Source organism: Lissotriton helveticus, chromosome 3_2, assembly GCF_964261635.1.
Source record: "Lissotriton helveticus chromosome 3_2, aLisHel1.1, whole genome shotgun sequence".
In the NCBI taxonomy this organism is placed as follows: domain Eukaryota; kingdom Metazoa; phylum Chordata; class Amphibia; order Caudata; family Salamandridae; genus Lissotriton; species Lissotriton helveticus.
In genome coordinates, this window is record NC_136062.1 from 507,781,210 (window position 1) to 507,804,309 (window position 23,100).

Here is a 23,100-nt window from a genome sequence, read left to right on the forward strand (position 1 = left end):
GTCTGAGTTGTAATGTTCTGATGTTCTGATGTTACATAGTCCATTTGTTTCCTGCTCAGGTTTTAGGGGTTCAGCTAGAAGGACTGCAGGCCAAAATATCCTCAAGAGCTGAATCAGTCCGTCACACTCCAAACTTTATGTTGTTCAACAAACGCACAGTTCCTACTGAGGAAGCACCTTGACATCAACAGTTCAATGTTACTGTGTTTACATTCATTCCTTTTACAATCCCTCTACAAATACTCAACTAACAGCAAAAAGCATAGACCCATCACAGAAGCAGCAGCATAAACAAATGTGTATTCTTTTCTACAACATGCAGTAAAGGGCATTTCTGTGGATTCTTTCTATTATGGGGTCCGGTTCAGCACAACGCCTACCAATTGATGGATTACAGAGCACATTAAAATTGAGGTTATGTAAAAATAATCTGGTGTTCTTATGTTTTGACATCATCAGCAAAATGAAACAGATATTCTTCATTTTTTAATGTTTGAGGAGGTATTCATCTTTACATTCAAGAACCAGAAGCAAATTAGGAGTTGCTTCAAAAACCTGGTAATGTCTCACTGATTGAATCTCATATTAATTAAATGGGAGTCTCCTGAGAGTGGTCACAGATTGGCCGTCACTGTGGAAAGGAAGAAGGAAGCACACAAGGTCGGAACCCAATGGCTGATTATCACTATTTTGCTTCAAAGGGTCCAGCTGCTTTCCAGATTTCATAGATGGTCCAGGAACGATATTTTCACAATTAAAGTGTGCCTAGTGGTGGAAAGGATGTGGTAAAAATTATGGGATCAGAAGTATCATAGTTAGCTGGAGTTTGACAATGCAGCAGTTTGTTACAGTGGCTATCTGTCATATGTCAACACATACGCTTTATATGTAATTTGTATGTATATTAAATGACAGGACATACATTGATTATATGATCACATAGGTATATTTCAAATATAGAGGTAAGGCTTCTAGATGGTTACTTATAATGCAAGCATTAGCGCCAAACAAAAAGGATCCCCTTCTACGAACACAAGACAAAGGACCCAATTCAGACAAAAGTCTAATTTTATGACTTTCGGTAGTCACAAAGAGCATTTACTACTTGTATATGCCCTTTGTGAATACTGAAAGTTGTAAAGTTCAACTTTTTATATTCACAAAGGGCATTTACAAGTAGTGAGTGCCATTTGTGAAATATCAGAAGTCGTAAAGTTAGATTACCCTTGTGAATCAGGACTAATATATGTGGGTAGTTGCAGGGCCTGTGCTTGAATTACTGAGTCATGTAGGCCCCGAAGATGGCTAAATGGAGATGCAGATGGTCCACAAAGAGCATGGTGGCAAAACAGTGCTAAGCACAATGCCTTTTCGGATTATGTGTCCCATGGAGTCTCGCAGGCATTCATAATCTTCATTCTTAATATGTTGCTCCTCACAAAACCAGAATGTGCAATTCAGTAACTGTAGAGTTTAGGAATGTTGCTTTTATGGGTAGGCTTGCAGGAAAGGTGTGACCAATGGTCTCAATGCTTCTCAGCAGGAGAACACATCATACCATAACTGGTGACTTGTGTTCCAGCCATGGTGTAAATTCCAAATTTGCATAAATTCTGGGAACCACATCCTTTAAGGGTATACTGTCTCTCGGGTTCACCTATAGAAAAAACACATGCAGAACAATTAATTAATAATGCTTATACATCAATATTGTCTGCATTTAGGAAGAAAGTAATACCCATTCCAATCCCCATGGCCTCAGATTGTTCTCTAACAAGAGCGGTGCTAATTGTAGGAGTCCACCTGGCCTAGGGTACAGGGCCTGGGATTCCTTGATGGATTGTGAGTTTTGCAAAAAGTTCCTAGGTGTCTGTGTCATTAGAATTAAGAGTACTACATGGGACAAAGACACTGTCAGCTGAACTGGTAAGTATACATTTCAGCTTTTTATTGTCAACAGCAAATGTAAATCTGCTCCAGGGACTGGATCACTACCCTCACGCTCACAGCATCCTGTGAGGGATCTCCCGCCCGCTGCTGCTGCTCCTAGGATTCTAGACCCCTGTGCCTCGCTCCACACCTCTGTGGTCTGTTTTCTACTGTTGGTTATTGTTATTGGTTATTGGGCTGTTTCATTTTTTACCGCGGACTTAAACATTGTTGGCTCCTTCCGGCCCCCCTCCCTCCACCTTTTGCCTTCTGTGTCCTCCGTTCCCGCCGCTTCGCCCGCGGCCACGCCCCCTCGCCGCCCCGCTCCCAGCTGCTCCTCCCTCCCTCCTCTTAAGGAGACCGCTGCTGGACACCAGGGGTAACCTCTGACCCTGCTCCAGGGACCGGATTGCTCCCCTGATGCCCACAGCACCCTGTGAGCGCTCTCCTGCCCGCTGCTGCTGCACCTAGGGTTCATGACCCCTGTGCCTCGCTCCACGACTCTGTGGTCTGTTTTCTGCTGTTGGTTATTGTTTTTGGTTATTATGCTGTTCCATTTTTTACCGCTGACTTTCCCGTTGTTGTCTCCCTCCGGCCCCCCCTCTCTATCCCTTTTGCCTTCTGTGTCCTCCGTTCCCGCCGCTTTGCCCGCGGCCACCCCCCTCACTGCCCCGCTCCCAGCTGCTCCTCCCTCCATCCTCTCCATTATGGGACCATCGCCCAGACGAGCAGCAAACGCTCGCAGCGGGCGCACCGATTGCGCGCCAAAGGCTCACCAGAGGCAAGCCCACCTGCGCCCGTCCGCGCCTGGACCGCGCCAGAACCCCTGGACACCGAGGCCGCTGCAACACCAGACTGCACTATGACTCCAGCACCCTCCACGTACTCAACGTCGGACCAGATCACTCCTGCTAAAGGGCCACCCTGAAGAATACCCAAGGGCCCTTCTCCTTCCGGAACTGCAGCTTCAACAGCATCCAGCCCGCCAAACCATCAACTAGAGAACCCAACCACCTCCGATGCATCCTCCTCAACACCCGCTCCGCTTGCAAGCACGCCATTGAACTCTGGGGCCTCCTAGAATCAACCACCAGGACGTGGCCTTCTTGACGGAGACCTGGCTGAACGCCACCTCAGCACCAGACATCGCCATAGCTATCCCTGAGGGCTAAAAGATCTCCTGCAGAGACCGCACCAACGGAGTGGGAGGGGGAATCACCATCATCCACAAGGACACCCTCAGAGTCTAAACCAACACCGACGACACCCTCATCACCGCCGAGCACATGCACTTCCAGATCCACACCGACCCCAACACCACCCTCAGAGGAACACTCATCTGCAGACTACCCGGACCACGACCACAGTTCAGCAACACCATCGCCGTCCTCATCAGCACCCATGCCCTCGGCTCCACGGACTACATCCTCCTCGGGGCCCTGAACTTCCACCTCGAGAACAACAACGACGCCAACACCACCGCCCTGATCGCCAACCTCGCCAACCTAGGACTCAAACAGCTCGTGACGACACCCACCCACGCTGCCGGACACACACTGGACCCCATCTTCTTCACAAGTCCCCATGTCTCCTTCAATCACACCACCGAACCCCACTGTACTCTACTGTACTGACCAAAGATGCGTCCACTTCACCTTCAGGAAACCCACCACACAGCACCGCACCCAACAGTTGCTACGCCACCGCTGGGGCACGGTCACCAAGGACCAGCTGACCACCACCCTCGCCCTTAGTCCACCCGACGACCCCACCGACCCTGCCGCAGCCACCATCAACCTCAACAAATAGATCAACGACTGCGACGACACCCTCGCCCCACTCAAGTCCTCCACAACCCATCACACCAACAAGAAAGCCGCATGGTTCACCGAAGACCTTCCGGAACTCCAAACACACCTGTCGGAAGATGGAGAAGAGATGGCTTTGCGACCGAACTCCAGACAGCCTCACAGCCCACAAAAACGCCACCAACTTATCAGGATCGCAAAGAGGACCGCCTTCAAGAACCGCCTAGACAATAATGTACACAACTCCAAAGAGCTCTTCAGCATCGTGGAAGAACTCTCCAACCCCAGCTCCAACACCAACGACATCCCACCTTCACAAGACCTGTGCAATTCACTGGCCACCTTCTTTCACCGCAAGATCACCGACATCCACGACGGCTTCAACGTCCGACACCCCCACATCCACCTCCGACAGCAGCCCCACGACCTCCATCCGCACCAGTCGCCTGCCTGCCTGGTCCAACGTCAGTGATGAAGACACCATCAAGACCATGAACTCCATCTACTCCGGAGCCCCATCGGACCCATGCCCCCATCACATCTTCAACACAGTCATCGCACCCCATCTCCGGAAAACCATCAACACCTCCTTCGAGACAGCTACCTTCCCGGAGAGCTGGAAACACGCTGAGATCAACGCCCTACTGAAGAAACCCAAGGCAGACCCCAAGGACCTCAAGAACTTCTGGCCCATCTACCTGCTCCTCTTCCCGGCGAAATTCACAGAGAAGATTGTCAACAGAGAGCTGACCCGCTACCTCGAAGACAACAGCATCCTGGACCCATCCCAGTCCGGATTCCGCAGCAACCACAGCACCGAGACCGCCCTCATCGCCGCCACCGAAGACATCAGGATCCTGATGGACAAAGGAGAAACAGCCGTCCTCATCCTTCTGGACCTATCAGCTGCCTTCGACACGGTCTGCCACCGCATCTTAACAGCACGCCTCCATGGCGCCGGAATCCAAGAGAAGGCCCTGGAATGGACCACATCCTTCCTCTACAGCAGAACCCAGAGCGTCCGCCTCCCACCCTTCCACCCTTCCACTCCAAGACCACCAAGATCATCTGCAGCGTCCCACAGGGATCCTCCCTCAGCCCGACGCTGTTCAATGTCTACATGGCACTGCTCGCCCACGTCGCACGACGACATAACCTCAACATCATCTCTTACGCCGACGACACCCAGCTGATCATATCCCTCACAGAAGACCCCCACACCGCCAAAGACAATCTCCACGGAGGAATGAAGGCTGTCGCCGAATGGATGAAGGAGAGAAAACTGAAGCTGAACTCAGACAAGACGGAGGTCCTCATCCTCGGCTCCACCCCTTCAGCCTGGGATGACTCCTGGTGGCCCACTTCGCTAGGAACACCCCCAGAACCCACCGAACACGCACGCAACCTGGGGATCATCCTCGACTCCATGACCAAGCAAGTCAATGCCGTCCTCGCGTCCTGCTTCAACACCCTCCGAATGCTCTGCAAAATCTTCAAATGGATCCCCTCCGACAAGAGAAAGACCGTCACCCAAGCCCTCGTCACCAGCAGAATGGACTATGGGAACGCCCTCTACGTAAGAACAAATACCAAGCAGCTGAGATGGCTCCAACGCATCCAGAACGCCGTGGCCCGACTGATCCTCGACGTCCCATGACGCAGCCACATCACCCTCCACCTGAGAGACCTGCACTGGCTCCCCGTCGACAAGAGGATCACCTTCAAGCTCCTCATCCATGCACACAAGGCCCTCCTCAACGCCAGACCAGCATACCTCAACAACCGACTCAGCTTCTATACCCCCACCTGCAGCCTCCGCTCGGCCAGCCTCACCCTCGCCACAGTTCCTCGCATCTGGAAAACCACTGCCGGTGGCAGATCCTTCTCCTACCTCGCCGCCAAGACTTGGAACACTCTCCCTACCGACTTACGACAGACCCAGGACCTACAGACCTTTAGAAGACTTCTCAAGACCTGGCTCTTCGTTCAGTAGCAACCCCTCCTCCCCCCCAGCGCCATGAGACCCTCACGGGTATGTAGCGCGCTTTACAAATGTTTTGTTATGTTTTATGTTATGTTTTGGAGTCCATATTTACCATTTTATTTTATAATATTTTTTAACACTTTCCACTTTTAATTCAACTAAATACCAAGACCCTAGAGGGCTCAGTTGTTTGTATGTAAGTGCAGCAATGACCGGACTAACTACGTAGAATAAATTCATTTTATTTGTATTTTTTATTTTATATGTCCTTGTACAAGCCCTATGTTTGAACATAGGCATTCTGGCAGAGTTCTTAAAATACCATTTCATCTGAGTGGTGTGTCAACCAGTGTGAGTGCTCAGGAAGTTATTAATCCTTGTTATTCTTTATTCTGTAATCTTGTAGGCCTGTCTCTCTTTTGATGGGGTCGGGGTACAGCAACACGAAGCTAAACTATGGGGCCTGCGGCTCCAACATGAAATTTGGGAGACAATGACTAGGATTTGCCACCCTAGAGGAGCTGCATGGTGTGTCTTGAAATTATAAGACAGTCTGGGAGAGACTGCCCTCTCAAACGGCAGAAACAAGCTCAAATGTCCAGATTGCGAGCAATAGTTCCTTCCTTGGTGTTGTTGGCCTTCAGGTGTGCAATTTCTGGGCCAGCCACAGTTGGACTTGGCCCTTTTTCCCTGAATTTGTTCGCTTTTGTGGGAATCAACATGTCATTTGGATGTATTTCAAACACAGCTTCTCATGGTAGGCATGCAGTTCACTGTGCTGTGGAATGTAGAACTTAGAAAGAAGATATTTCTTCGTGTTACTTCTTTCATCGGTACATGCAGCCTAGTTGGACAAAATTAGGCGAACTTTGGTTTGGTTTGCCTTTGATTCCATACAGTGCCCCCTTCCATTTTTCGAAGTTAGTGTTGGACAAATATCACAAACGAACAGATACATACATATATACAAATATAGAAGATGGGCCCAGGGAATTTTGAAATCGCTTTTTTGCATGCTGGCCTAGTAGCAAAGAGAAAGACCACTTAGATGACAAAAACAGCACTCCCTTAGAGGACTTTGGCCATAAATGAAGACAGTCTGGTTAGATATCAGGCTATGACATATATGTATCATGTACTCGGTAGAATGATGCACTTTGAGGATATTCAGTTAGATTCTATGTGCTACAGTTGATTAGCGTGAACAACATTTGTTTTGAAAGAAATGCCTGGAAAACAAGTAGTTTGCTGCAGTGGAAAATATAGCTCCAAAACAAAGACATTCTGTATATCTCACCAGGCCTAGCAGCATTTCCATGGAAGGTGCCACAGTTATTCTGCTGCCCGGTGCACTCAACTTGTGTAGTAACTGTGCAATCATTTGTGGGTTGGTCTTTGAAGCAACTGTCACATTTATATCCATTGGGGGTGTTGTTTACAGCAGGCACTGAAACAACCCAAAACAGGAATTGAGAAGACAAACTATGGTTATGAAAGGGGTGCTAAGTCACGGCTAAATTCCCCCATCCTCACAACAATATCTTTAAACATCTCAGTAGGAAGGGACTTAAAATAGAACTATATATGCATTAAAAAAAACAAAGATTAAGGCTAACTTATATCTAGGAAACGTTTTGTTATTCTTTTAATGCAAACTCAACTTAAGACATTATATTTTCTAAAAATGATAGTTACAAATTAAATTTCAAAGTTATGCACCACCTTCAATTTGCTACAATTAATGCACCTCCGTACACTGTCTTGTCACTTCACTCGTCACACTATATTAACTATACCTCATCCTTCTTAATGTACTGGTAATATCGTTGCAAAGTACATAAATTATAGCATGTGAAATTATAGCATTCATAACAGACGTATGACATCTGAAATTTCTGAAAACACACTCGATGGCATAGTATTGAGTTATAGTTAATGTAGAGTGGTGAGTGAGGTGAAAAGACTGAGGGGCAGATTTATGTTAACTGGCGCATCCCCAGGGATGCGCCAGTTAATGTGCGCCACAGTGCGCCACTGCTCCGTCACCTATGGTGTGCTGCATTTACAATGCGGCGCACCATGGGGCAAAAACGGCACAGATGCGTGACGCATCTGTGCCGTAAAGGTGGCGCATTGCTGGAGCTGCGTCGCAAGCGCGACGCAGCTCCAGCAAGGCTCGGGGGTGCCCTATCTCACCAATGCTGCGTCAAGACCTACGCCTGCTTCAAGCAGGCGCAGGCTTTTGACGCAGCATTGGCCTGAAAGTGACTGAGTGAAATCTCATAGATTTCACTCAGCCACTTTTGCAAGGCGCACCTGCCCCGGAACGCCCACCCTGCGCCGGAACGCCCACTATCGGCGCAGGGCTTTACAACGTGACGCATCTGCCTAGATGCGTCACGTTGTATATCGTTCGTAGGGATGCGCCACGTTTACGCCGCCTTGCGTGACGCAACAGCGGCGTAAACGTGGCGCAAGGCCTTCATAAATCTGCCCCTCTGTACGGAGGAGAGCACTTTTAATAAATTGAAGGTGGTGCGTAAATTAGAAATTTAAGGTAATACAATAATTTTGATATTTCTATCATTTTTATGGTTTAATTTGGTTTTGAATGGAAAAAATAAATATACTTTTACTCACTTTTCCTTACCCTTTGCTTTTTTTTAAATCCAATGTAAATGTTTATTATTTTTTAATAAAAATGTATTTCAAATCGTAATGTTGAGTGTCATTCAGTTAAGTTTTTTTTAAAACAAATTGTATTTGTCAAGTTGCAAATATATTGCAAAGCTCTGTAACCCAGAGACAGTTGCATATTCAGACCATACAGATATGATGACTTCGACTCTTCCAAATAACCTCTAAACATATAGAAACAATAATGAGAAGAATATCCCAACTCCCCCACCTTCTCCCCATCCCCCTGATCGCACAGTCTCTACATATTCATGTCCACACCTTACAAATGTAGTGTGGAGAATGGCCCCCATCGTACCTCCCTCTCAAAGTACCTTCACAGTTGATGGTGAAACAGATAGACTATCCCAATAAAGGAACCTCTGCCTCCGATGGTGGGTCCAGAACCAGTCCCCAATAGTCTGCCCATCGTTTCCAAATCTTATAATGTTTGCGCGGGCACTCCTTAGCAACAAAGATGGGTTGCTCCAGCCCCATACAGAAGTCCAGACCATTCTTACACGCGGCCACCGATGGGGCCCGTGGTGCCTTCCATGCACTGGCAATGTCCTGTTTAACCAGGGTGAACCCCAGCTGCATGAGGTGTCACTTGTAAATGTTGCCTCCAATCTCCTCCATGAGGAGTAACAAGGCCAGCTGTGGCGTGCGCGGAAGCTCCCGCCCTAGGACCTCTGACAGACATGCAAATACACCCCTCCAAAAGCGGTCCTGAGAGGAACAGTGCCAGACTGTGTGAATGAATGTACCCTCCTACCGATTACACCAAAGACATATAGGAGAGGCGACCAGCCCTGCCCTACACAGGTGCACTCGAGTGAAATAAACCCTGTGAAGGTACTTGAACTGGACCAGTTGGAGTCTTATAGCTATGGCGGCCCCACGTGGGGCTGCTAGGGCCTTGATTCAGTCCTCCTCCTTCAGTACACCTACATCCCCCTCCCAGTCCCCCGGAGCTTCAGGAGTGTCAGGGAGCAATGAGTAACCAGGGATTGGTAAATCTGTGAGATTTTTCGGTCATTTATATCACCCATGAAGACCCTTGCCTCCAGAGGTCTGAATTCTTGTAGTGATGTCAGACTCGCCAGGCTAGGGGACAGGGAATGTCTAAACTGGAGGTAGCGAAAAAACTGGGAGCGTGGCATAAGGAATTTTTTCTGGAGATCTTGGAAGGATTTGAGCGTCTGGCCTCTCATAACATCTCCCAGGACTGAAATGCCTATATTGTCCCACCCCCTGAACCCCTGTAGGGCCGCCAGCTGGGGTAGGTGCCCATTATTCCAGAGGTGGGTCTCACTGGTCAGTGTGTTCCACAACCCCATCCGCTTCAAGGCCTGCCTCCAAATCAGGAACACCACTTGTGTAACCGGTGGCAGGGAACCCCACAGAGGCGCCGAGTAAAGAATAGTATTCAGTGAGTGGCACCGCATGAGCTGTCGCTCTACTGTAAATGCGGGGTCTCTCCTATCACCATACCACCACTCGTTAAGAATCAGCAAGTGCGAGGCCTGGTAGCACGAGAGAACGTCAGAGGATGTTAGCCCCCCGTAGTAGTTGGACAAAAAACAGGTGCACAGAACGACGCGCACCTTACCCCCTCCCACAGAAACTGCCCAAGTGCTGCATTCACCTGTCAGATCCATTGAAGCAGGATCTGATTTGTGGATTTTGAAGCTGATAAAGGAACGAGGAAGTGCCACCATCTTGAATATCGCCAATCTGCCATATAGTTAAAGGGGCATCGGAGACCAGGTTTTAATATCCTCCCTGATGCGTTAGCACACCGGGACCAAATTACGCTCTCAGGAGATTTCAGGGACCTCGTTCAAGAACACACCCAGGTATTTTAGCCCCCCACCTCCAACTGAACCGATGATGTCCACACTCTCAGATCCGTCTGGTCCCCCAGAATCTACAATGTGAACTTACGGATATTCATATATAACTCCGATGTCTCCCCAAAGATCTGCATGACGCGCAGTAGCCGCGGCCCTGTCCTGTCCACCGCTGTGAGAAAGAAAAGAACATTGTCCGCATATAATGCGATCCTTTCGGAAAAACATGGTGTCCACTCGAATCCCCGAATCTGCGCGTCAATGCGTACCCATGTAGCTAGAGGCTCCATAGCTAACGCAAATAGATAGAGGGACAGGGGTGCAGCCCTGCCTTGTGCCCGTCTGATAGAAAACGTGGATGAGATTATCCCAGCCACCCGCACCGACGCCGTCAGATCAGTGTATAGATGTATTAAGTAGGAAAGAAAGCGTGGTGCCAAATTGAGTCTGCGCAAAAGGACAAATAGATACACCCAATGCAGGGAGTGAAACTCCCCGTCCATATCGGCCAATAAAAGCACTGCTGGCTCTCCCAGCCACTGAATAGATGCCAGTGCAACATGAACTCACCTAATGTTGTGCCTAGTCGCACTCTGGGGCATAAACCCCACCTGATCAGGGTGTTTAGGTGGGCCTCAGCAAGGCCTACCAGTGCTGCACAGGGTCCTCAGACCAATCGAAAGAAGTTGGCACAGACGCTGGAATAGAAAATACAGAGTTTATTAAACCTCATGAGGTGGAACTACATTCACACAGCACCCTTCGGTAATGTATGAAGTAGCACACTGAATGGAAGGAGCGTGGTCCTTTTATACCCACACAGGGGCTCAAAAGAAGGCGGTACAAGTACAAATGCTGGTTTTAGGTACATATAAGGTCATACAGAAAATGCAGGGTCGATAAGTAGGAGGAGCTAACAGTGGCTAGTTTCTAGTAAACACATCCTGACAGATATGGATTGACAACAGCTGCAAGGTCAACCGAGCATGTGCGGAGCAGAGAAGGCTAAATATATCTCATCTCTAGGCAGATTTCAAGAGCAGAGAACAGCAAGGTAGGACAGAGCACATGGTGAGCATATGGTAGCACATGGCAAACAAAATGGCTGACAGAAATACAAAATGTATCCCACAAAATGGACAAGATAGTCTCTAAATACAGGATGGTTTCTGCTAAGGCTGACCCCGTCACTACTAAATTACAACAGATGACCCTTTCAGCGTTAGCTGAAGACATTCGTTTATCTGGGGTAATCTAGATATGCATCCTTCACATCTATTAGCATTATTTCGGCCACCTCTTTATTCAACATTTGTGGGGCCTTTGTTTCTGCAACATTCCTTTTGGCAGGTATACAAGCAGAGATGCAAATGGAGCAAAGGATTGGACCACATTGGATACATACACAGCATGTTAAAGGTTTCGTAATCATTACACATAGGATAGTCAGTAGCTTCCAGCCCCAAGCAGAAACAAGAGTCCAAAACCATCCAGCAAAAGTCCAAGTACCAGTCTCTGGATGAATTTCTGCAGCAATCTTATGCAGTTTAGAGATTGCATCATATACTGAAGGTGAGTGATCCAGAATGAAGACACAACAGCTGCTGCCAATGATGCGTCATGCACCACCTCGATCAGCCAGAATCACATCAAGCACCATTCGGTTCTGGAGAGCTACAATTCTTGCAATTTGCAGCTCCTCTGTAATGTTTCCAAGTGCCATAGCTGTCTGAATCGTAACAGCTTCCACATCTCTAGTCAATCGTCTTATTTTCCTACTGTTTAATGCAGCACCCACAAAGAAGAACAAACCTAAATTAAAATCGAAATATTGTTGCAGATTAGTGTCAGTTTGGTCTATTTCATCTGCACTTATTGTCCTTTTATATCTATTTCTAGAGATATCATCGAACAATTTAAGGTCCGGGTGATATGATGCAGGGGCCAGAAACACAGGGGGCAATAAAAAGGACACATAGCACACACCTGACCACCCAGCAGGTAGTTGATAATATATCCGTGGCTACCACAGTTAAAATAGGTATTATGTGAGGCTATAAAGCTACTGTTATTAACACCTTCAATAGTCAGAATTACAGTCCATTCACTGTTCCCCATTGGAATTCTCCCAATACTGCGTATACATAGATCAGCTTTGGCTCTGGTAACAGAAATCACAAATTGTTCATTGCTGGCAAAAGTTCTCATATTTGTGAAAACATATGGTGTTGAAATATTGTCGAGTTGATACTCTTCCCATTCCCATTTGCTCACTTTAGCTTGAGGATAACCATCCTTATTTTGGTAGCATACTTTATTAAGGTGAAAAAGAAGCCCGCCTACTGTACATCTTCCAGATGCAAACAAAAGCGCATATCAAGCTTGACACGAACCATTATGGGAAAACGGCAGAGGAATAAAAGGTGTTTCTCCTTTCTTTTAATGTGCAGGTATCTTCCCACACACCCAACAGTTGGTAGTATTTGTGGCATTGTGAGTATGATGCAACATCTGGATAAAGGTATTATTTAAGTAGGATTGTCGATGCTTCTGCTCATGATAGTGAAGCATAAAGTAGTGGTGTTCAACTGGTACTGGAGAATTGGCAACGAAAAGCTGTCGAGCAGGGGCCACCGTCTCTTTTTTTTTTAAACAGTCTTTATTGATGTTTTACATTAATCCAACAACCCATCCCTCCACCCCCACCCCACCGTAGCACAGGCATGAGAATTAAATGAATATATAAACATAAACATAATTATAAGCATAGGTCAGAATGAGGACACAATTTATACAAAAATATGGTTTGCACAGATGTAAGAAAAAAGTAGTTACTTCCTATACATCCCTATTTAACCTGTATGTTCAATCCATTGTCCTAAGGGATTCCAAATTTCAAGTCATAACTTCTTCCTGTTTCGACCATTTCGCTTATATATTGCAGTTTCAAAGCTATAAGTCACCGATAAGCGTGTTAGCCACTGTTGGAATGTAGGCGGATATACATCAAGCCAAGCTGATGCAAGACAAATTCTAAATACAGCCATTGCCACATATATCAAGCCCCTTATGTGCGGTGGCCGTGTGTCAACACTTGCCCCAATTACGATTTCGGCGGTGGTTATCTCTATCTTATCTTGAAAAATTTTAGAAAGAAAAGTGGAGATCTCCTGTTTTATAATAAAGAGTTCCCTGCAAGTTGCCAACATGTGTATTAAATCCGCTTTCGGTAATGAGCATCGAGGACATTGAGTCCCCTTGCCTGTACTCCACTTAGCTATTTTTTAGGCGTATAATAGAGTTGGAAAAAAGTCTTGTAGTATTGTGCCTGTAGTCTGGTTGAGACTAAGATTGATTGACAATGATCGAAACCTATCTGAATAGAGGATTCTGGAATCTCTAATTGATCCTGCCAAATTTGGATATGTTTATCTAAATCGTCAGGCAGCATGGTAATCAGATTAGTATAAATTTCCCCAATTTTAATTGTATTATTTTGTGTAATCGTTTCCATTAATTGTATTTTTCGGAATGCGGAGTTACCACCACCCTTTTTTAAAATAAAATCTCTAATTTGTAGATATTTAAAAAAATCACGATGATCCAGACCAAATCTCTTTTTTAACAGATCGAATGTACAGAACCCAATTGAATTGTAAAATGAACCAAGTGTTGTGAAACCAAGCCTGGCCCACCGTTCCATGCATGCATCGGAAAAAATCTCAGGGAGGTTGTGATTTCGATATATGGCTGTATAATGCACGAATCATCCAATCCCGAGAATTTTACGCATATTACCCCATGCAATATAGATACCCTTTAAAGTTTTAAACCAAACCTTTTTAAAGTGGCAATCATATGTCAAACGCCAAAGATGATTTTGCATCTCTACACCTAGAATAAGTTCCTGTGGAGTTGGGGCCCCACTCATTTCTTCTGATAGCGAGCTTGGGGTTAAGAGTGCTCTGCTATAATTACGAATAGTCGCCCACCAATAAAGTTTAAAATTTGGAAGGGCAAGTCCTCCCCTATCTTTGGGGAGATTGATGAATTTTATGGCTCTACATAATTTACTATAACCCCAAATGAAATGAGAAAATATTACATCAATTTCTTTAAAAATTTGTTGATCAAACATTAGGCATATAAATCTAAAAAAGTATAGGAATTTTGGAAAAATACCATTTTAATAAGATTACATCTTCCAATAATGGTTAGCTGTAAATTATGCAATTTCTTCAAAGCTTGATCCGTTTGTTTCTGTAGTGGATTAAGATTACTTTTAACCAAGTTATCGAGATTTGAGGTAATATTAACTCCTAAATAAACTGCTTTAGTTACTACCCTATTATCACAATAATTAAGTTGGTTATTAATTACAATTTGAGTTTTATTTGAGTTCAGTTTATAACCCGAAACTGCACCAAAATTCCCAGCCTCTTGTTCAATTAATTTTATGGCCTCCTCTGGATTAGTTGTTGTTACAGCAATATCATCAGCATAGGCCAATGTTTTAGTTGCTCCATTGGGGGTCACCATTGGTCTTATAGTTTGATTATGTTCCAGTTTATGAATAAACGGATCTATGAAAAGGGCAAATATTAGGGGGGAGCAGGGGCAACCCTGCCTTGTCCCTCTTGTCACTTTAAAATTATCCAATGCCACGCCATTTATCATAACTGTTGCTTCCGGTTTAACATATAACATACGTATTGCCTTAATAAATGCTTTACCAGGTGACAGACTATGTATTGATAAAAGTATCTCAACCCATTGAGGTTTCTCCGCCAAAATATCTTGATCCATTGGAGAAAGTGCTGACCATGTTACCGAATCCAGATATTCCTCCACTTGTGATTGAGTTTTACATGTCTCGGTGTATAACTCCTCATAATATCTTTTAAATGCTTCTCTAATTAAGTCTCTTGAATAAGGCCTTTCACAGGGTCTCTGATCTCTTTAATTGTATTATCGGTATGATCCTGCCTTGTACGAACAGCCAATTGGTGACCCACTTTTTCACCAAGCTCGTACACCTTTTCCTTATTTTGAGTGGCTTTACAAATTGCTTTAGATGTAAATATTTCTACAATTTGGTTTTTGGTGATGGTTACTTCTCTTAACGCCTTGTCCACGTTAATATTTCCCTGAATTGCCCTTACCAAATCTTCCTTTTTCTTAACCTCATGCGCGCAGCCGCTTTTCCCGCTGTACGCTGCGTTTTTTAACCCCTTCCATGCTCATGACGGAACGGTTCCGTCATCAGCGTCGGTACTCCGGTGCTGATGACGGAACATTCCCGTCATGAGCCAATACGATTTTAAACCCTTCAGCACTGCAGCGAAATTCGCGCAGCACTGAAGAGGTTAAAAACGCGCCTTACATGATGAGCTCAGCTCGTCATCAGCGTGTGAGCGGCGCAACTGATGACAAGCTGAGCTCGTCATCAGCGCCGAAGTGGTTAACTAATTTATTTTGTAGAGTTTTTATTAGCAATTTTTCATTTTCGTTGCTTTTGATAGAAATTCTAATGGTTTCTCCCCTAATTTCTGCTTTAAGAGTATCCCAGACAATTTCCAGCGGGGCACTACCAATATTAAATTCTGAAAATTCCGGGATCTATTTTTCTATTTGCTGACAATATTCTTCGATAAGCAGTAAAGCCCTTTCAAAAGTCCAGCTCTTATGATTCGATTGTATCTTGCCTATATCAATACCTATGATTAAAGGGTTATGATCAGACAAAACTTTCGGCAATTTATCTATAGTGCAATTTGTGGCTATAGAATGTGAAGCAAATATATAATCTAGTCTCGCAAATTTGTGGTGTGGATTGTAGAAAAAAGTGAAACCTGGAATATTTGAAAAGTGCATTTGCCAGCAGTCAATAATACCATGTGTATTACAGATCTCTTCAAGGGTTTTTATACACTCTCGGTTTCCTTCCTTGATGAATAAAATTGGTTGGCCCTTACCCCAATCTGCTGGAAGATTCAAGTTAAAGTCACCGCAAATAATTAATGGTAATGGCCAATGTGCTAGCTCATTGTTCAACAATATAAAAGGAGCAGGATCATCATCTATGCACACATAATCCGAACAGATGGTTAATATTTTCCCTATACCATATTCACATTCGGTAATGGCCCATCTTCCAAATGTATCTGCCGTTCATTTACCAAATTGAAGACCACTACCGCATGCCAAAATGGTTACTCCCCGTGTTTTATTTGCCTGACTTGTTGCCGTGATCACCCTATAGCCTAAAGTATTTAGACTTGATTTTTGAGATGCTTCAACATGAGTTTCCTGAACGCAAACTATTTCCGCTCCGATTGCATTGAGGTATATTGCAGTTCTTTGCTGTTTTTTTGGGTCGTTTAATCCAGAAATATTAATTGTTAATATTTTTATTTGACTCATTGATACACAAAAAAAAGGCAATACCGCTTTCCCCAAGCAAATGAGTTCTTTCACGTTTTCTGACCTAATTTCATGCCTGTGCCCCGACCCCCACACTATTCCCCCTAGTGCCCCTTTAAAAAGCAAACTGTCCCCTCCCTTTAGGACATCCCACCCCCCACCACCCCTTACTGAGGCTACCTGGTTCAAATTGGACCAGGTTATTGGCACCAGTTTGATTGGTAGCTCTAGGCGGCCACTCGACTAAACCCCTGTGTTTAACTGAATCTTTATCATAGTGTTTTTGGTTAGCATCTATTATTACTCAAATATACAAATTAATAACAGTTAGAATCAGTGCAATGGTTTTGTGTGTGACTGTTAATAAGAAATCTATTTATTATTCTTGCTTTTGTCTGACTTGGTGATTTCTTTTAAATACACTTCTGTCTGTGCTTCGCTGGAGAATATTCTCGTAGTGCCATTAATTATGATTTTTAATCGTGCCGGGTTCTGTAGATAAACGGTGGCACCCTTTGATTCAAATGGAGAAATGAGTTGTCTCAGCCTCCACCTTCTTTCCACAGTTGCTTGAGCGAAATCCGGTCTACAAAAAAATGAGAAGCTCTTGTATTCTCTTTTGCTGGTGGGGCGGGCTAAATCAAAAATTGATTTGTGAAGTAGGAAGTTACCAAAATTAACCAGGAATGCCCAAGGATACTGTACAGTTGTCTGAGATTTTTTAGAAAGGGTCATGGGAAAGCGGTGGGCCCTTTGTATTTCTTTATTAAAGTCCCACATATGTAACTCTGGAAATGATTCTTTCAAAAGTGCTATCATGAAGCACCTGGGATCATTCCCCTCTTCATTCTCCGGTATCCCCAAAAAACGTAAATTATTCCGTCTCGCTCTGTTCTCCTGGTCTTCCACCTTTTGCATTAAATCTTTAACAATACCATCCTGTTCTTTCCCCAGTGCTTGTAGAGCCGATACATCTTGTTCGATATTTTCCATTCGTGTTTCCACTGATACCATCCTATCCGAAATTTCAAGACATGTAGCTCCCACTTTTTGTACTGCCCCTTGAAGCTTCTGAATGGCAGTGTGAACGACAGTGTAGTTTTTTTGTTATCCTGCTTCACGTCTTCTTTAATATTCTTGATTCATTTTAAAATGTCAAACAAAGAAGGTTCTGATTGTGACCTCCTACCATCCCAAAGTTCGGGTTGTGAGATCATAAATGTTTTGGATTCTCCAGAAGGACATGGTCTAGAGGCCGAGCAGGTAGCGTCTTGTAAAGGAATAGTCCTGGTTCTGTTTCTGATCTGTTCAGTATTGCTTCCTTGATCCGTAGTATCCTCATAGGTTAAATTGTTTTGTCTTTTTTGTCTTCTTTTTCTTCTTTCCTGGTTCTTTCTAAACAAACTATCCTTTGAAGCAGTAATCAATTTCTTTAATTCAGACTCTTTTGTTTGTACTGATTCTGGCTCGGATTCTAGTTCAGGCTCTGGTTCGGATAAGTCAAGTTCATTATCTGATGTTTCAGGGGATCCGCCACTTATCTGCTCTAGCTCTTCTAGCTGCTGCAATTCGCAAGAGGTAGAGGCACCGGTTTCATAAATTTCAGAACCTGAATCAGATTCGGTGGATGCGACAGGACCATCATTATCCAGACCTTGTTTGTACTTGCCTTTGTTTTGATCTAGGTTGATATCTTCCCCAACAGCAGTTACTTCTGATAAGTCGTGTACCATCTGTGTCAGTTGTAACTGAGATACCACTCCCAGATCCTGAGCTAAGATCTGGGTTGTTTCTACACTGGGTATCACTGGGGCTTGACCAGAATTAGAGTCTGTTTTTGTACTCAGCTTAAGCTCCACCATGCCGGTAATAACTATATTTTTCCCCACCATAGCTGGTGTCGTAATATGTTCAGGTACTGTTATCGAATTACCCGTATAGATGGGTTTGTTCGTTTTACTCGTCAAATTACTTGCTAGTTTAGTATTCATAATAGTGGAGCCTTCGATTCCAACAGATCCCAGTGAAGCTTTGGCAACAGGATTAAATATACTTGAAATCAATGGTTGAGCTGCTACTGCTTGAGCTGCTTGGCCAGTTGTTTTTGCGGCAGTTTTTAAGTTTTTTATTGTCTGCAATCTTCTTGCCTTTTTTGCCTGCAGGCCTGTCTTGTCTATGGCACTGTTCGAATTGTCTACTTTATCTTCTCCATCACAATCCGTACTCCTGTCTCTCCCCTTTTCTCCAGTTTTAGCCTTGTTTTTATCTCTGCTTTTATCTTTCATCTTCTCCTTGTCCTTGTCTTTCTCTTTCTCCGCCTTGCTCTTTAAGCCTCTTGTCTCGGGTCGGTTCACAGTATTCCCAGTATTCGTGGTGTTCATGAAACTTTGCCCTGTTTGTGATGCGATCTCCCCGTTTGAACCTATAGGACCTATAGGAACTGTGACCTCTGGCCCCCCTGAACCCGTTAGTACTGCAGCTGTATTAGTGCCCGAGATGTGGGTTCCCACAGACCCCTCCATACTACTCCTTCTCCCTTTTGCCCAGACAATTTTAAAGAATAAATCACCTCTGCCTGAATTTACCCTCCTAAGCAGACTTAGCGATCTGTTAAATGATCTGACTGGTTTAAGTGATCTGGATCTGAATCCCTTTTCAAAAATCAGCACAGGCAAAACATGCCCAAGTTGGTTACTAAGATTGGAAACGGCAAGCATCAGTAAACAGTAAACATCACCATTCCCAATATACATTCACAATATACACAGTGAGTAAATATCAGTATCAATGCTCAGCTCCCAGCGCTCCCAGCACTCACAGCCCTCACAGTCCACAATCTCTTCAAAGTTGGAGCCCAGCCTTTTTTACGCAGACATGACCCACTGAATTCAAGAGTAAACCATACTCGGGTCGTGTGTCATCCAGTCCAATCGTACCAAACCTGACGGTTAAATAAATAACAGTTGGAAGTCACTCCCAGTGGTATCCAGTGCATCAAAACTGGAAAAAAAAAGAAAAAACACCTCATATATACTTCACAAGTTTTAGCAAAACCAAGCAAAAGCCAGCGAAACACAGTTTTAACACGCAGTCAATGGAAAGGGAGTCAGCAAAAGCAGCAGGCGCAGTGAAAACAGTGAAAACAGCTCATCATCAGCTTCATCAGCATTTTTCACCTTCTAAAAAATAACTTTTTCGCAGTAATCTTCAATGTCTCAATGTCTCAATGGGGCCACCTTCTCAATGTACCACGTAATTGCTGCCATAACTACCATGGCGACAACAAACCCTACAGCACAAATGATCTTTTTGCTATTCATTTTAGCAACAGCAACAGTTGATCTTTCTGCAAACACTTTGAAACAATCATTGAAGCTCTTCTCCCTGGGCAGCCGTTGATTTTTCACTGAGGGTCAAGACGGGTGTCACTACACTACGCAGTACTGATCCCCACTCCTTGCCATATCGGCGTTCCATTTCACTAACCCAGGGCGGTAGCTCAACCAGTCTATTTCGACGATACAGGCTCTTTCTGTGGTCTCAGTTGGTATCGGGATACTCCAGCGATCGTGTGGTCCGGTAGGACTTCCTCAGATTCGTCAGGTGGGATGGCTTGGGTTTTCTCCGTATCCAGGATCTCTCGAGGATCAATCAGCACAGCAGGTTCCACCAAGGCAGGGAACACACATTTGCAGTGTGTGCTATGGACCCAGTTCTTCCGGTTCGTCACTCAAACTGCTGTCCTCGTGGCCAGAAGCACTTGCTCGGGTCCTTGCCACCTCGGCTCCAAGCTGTTCGACCTCTCGAAGACTTTGACCATAACGTGGTCGCCGGGTCGGAGATCGTGGGACTCACCTGTAGATCTGTCAGCAAGAGATTCTCAAACCTGTTGATAAATAGAGTTCAAACTGTCAGTTAACTGTGCCAAATAATCATTCATCAGAACACAAGGTACATCATGTATGGGGCGTGGCTTAGGAACTCCTCAAATGTTTATTGGTCTCCCAAATACCACCTCATAGGGCGTAAGGCCAGATCGTGAGTGTGGTACCGATCTAATAGACAACAATGCCAAGGGTAATGCGTATGGCCATTTCAAGGATGTGGAAGCCAGTATTTTCGCTAATTTCAACTTCAGAGTAGCATTATACCTTTCCACTAGCCCTGCTGATTGTGGATGAAAGACTGCATGGAATTTCTGCTTGATCCCTATTCATTTCAGGACATGCTCAACAACTTGCCCAATAAAATGAGGTCTGCTGTCACTCCACAAAAGTTTACAAACACCATATATAGGGAAAAACTCTTTTAGAAGCACCTTCGCTGTAGTGAGAGCTGTATTATCCTTTGTAGTGTATGCCTCTATCCATTTACTGAAGGCATATACCACCACTAGAACATACTTTAGACTGTTGCAGCGTTCAAGTTGGATGTAATCCATCTGCAAAACTTCAAAAGGTGCGGTTGGTGTAGCAAACCCTCCTGTAGGAGTCTGTGTTTCTTTTCGAGGATTATATTGCCAACAGATCAAACAGGACTGTACTACTCTTTTAGCTGTGCTGGATATTTCAGGATGCTCCAAAACTTGCGTAAGCAATGTAGTTATTGCTAGAGCTCCAACATGTGCCAGCCCATGTGCCATTTGAACCATAGGTTATAAATAGGCTACACGCAATTTCCACTTATTCATTTCTTTGTTACGCCAACAGCCCTCATCGTCTAACATTCCTTCTTTAGACCATTGCTCAAGCTCTTCCACAGAGGCAGATCTCTGTATATCCAATACTTCCTCTCTAGCGTCATGCCAACGCTCAGCTTGAGACTTCACCACGTACATGGAAGTAGTGCTTCGCTGCATCGCAGTCTCACTAGCTACACGATCTGCAAAGGCATTGCCTAGTCCTATTTTGTCAATAATTTTTTTGTGTGCGCTACACTTCATAATAGCAACTTTCTTTGGGTATGTAAGTGCAGTCAAGAGATTATGTACTAATTCTCCGTGCATTATCTGCATCCCGTGGGATGTAAGAAAGCCTCTTTCCTTCCAGAGTAGGCCAAAATCATGAACCACTCCAAAAGCATAGCGGCTATCAGTGTAAATGTTCACACACAAGTCAATGCTAAGTTCACACGCTTGTGTCAAAGCTATTAGTTCAGCTGCTTGAGCCTACTTCTAAAGTATACGAGATGTTTCCACTACTGTCTCAAGCATAGTGACTGCATAAGCAGAAGCAGCTGAAGTCGTGCCATCTGGTATCTTCAAACAGGACCCATCAACCCACAGTTCCCCATCTACATCTGGAAGGGGCTTATCTTGCAAATCGATGCAACCCTTTGTCTGTTCATCAGTAAGGAATATACAATTGTGAGGCTCCTTTGACTGAGACTGAGTCGCAGGATATGGCAACAAAGTGGCTGGGTTCAGTGTCGCACACATCTTCAAGTTAATATGAGGTGCTAACAATGTCAATTCGTATCCTGTCAGACGAGCACTAGTGAAGTGTTGTGTCTTAGTCTGATTCAAAAGGGCATCTACTGCATGGGGTACTAGCACCAACAGTTTGTGTGACAAAACTATCTCTTCACTCTGACGTATGGACACAGCTGTCGCTGCAACTGAACGGAAGCATTCAGGCAACACACGAGCAACAGGATCAAGTACTGCTGAAAAATATGCACAGGGACGCTGCTTATCACCGTGGCCCACATGCATCAAGCATTTTTGTACTCGCAAACGGTGCGATTCCTTAAAATCGGCCATTTGCGAATGCAAAAGTGCTGTTTGGGATGCATCATGCCATTTTAGAAGTCGCATCTTTTTTACGATTTCTAAAATTGCGTTAGCATATAAGAAATCGCAATGGTGCGATTTCTTAAATGCTATGCATCATTACAGAAAAATGTGCGAATTTTAAAATTGGAAGTGCAAATTACCACGAAGTTCAACTTCGTGGTAATTTGCGAAATTGTTTAAAAATGCACAAAAATGCATTTTTTAAACTGTTAAGCTACAGACACACATGTCCTTAGGACATGTGTGTATGTAACTTATGCTGAAAAGTACATTTCATGGGTGCAGGGGGGGTCATTTTGACCCCCCCTCCACCCTTGAAATGCATTGATGAATTGCAATTGCACATTGTGAATTCGCAATTCCCATTCATTCCTATGGGCATTTTGGCCCATAGGAATGAATGGGAATTGTGAATTCGCAATTGAAAATTTGCATTTTTTTTGCAAATTGGTAAAAATAGCGATTTTTACCGAATTGCAAAAAAAAGCAAAAATATTCATGCATAGGCTTTTGCGATTTCTAAATTGCGAATCATTATTTTTCGCAATTTAGAACTCGCAAAAGCCGATATTGATGCATGTGGGCCCGTGTGTCTGCACTAAAACTGACAATGCACATCCATTTTTCTCATGT

At 44.6% G+C, this 23,100-nt stretch overlaps 1 protein-coding gene across 1 annotated transcript in view; it reads right to left on the reverse strand.

The window, feature by feature from the left end:
* Positions 1-473: 473 nt before the first annotated feature.
* The window catches only part of LOC144826119 (phospholipase A2 inhibitor gamma subunit B-like), a 327,314-nt gene continuing 304,687 nt past the window's right edge, over positions 474-23,100 (reverse strand). The window contains exons 4-5 of the mRNA XM_078684522.1: positions 7,019-7,168; positions 474-1,657 (exon numbers count right to left, since the gene is read on the reverse strand). Coding sequence (XP_078540648.1) covers positions 1,527-1,657; positions 7,019-7,168 — 281 coding nt within the window. The 3' untranslated portion in view covers positions 474-1,526. The remainder of the gene's footprint in view (positions 1,658-7,018; positions 7,169-23,100) is intronic.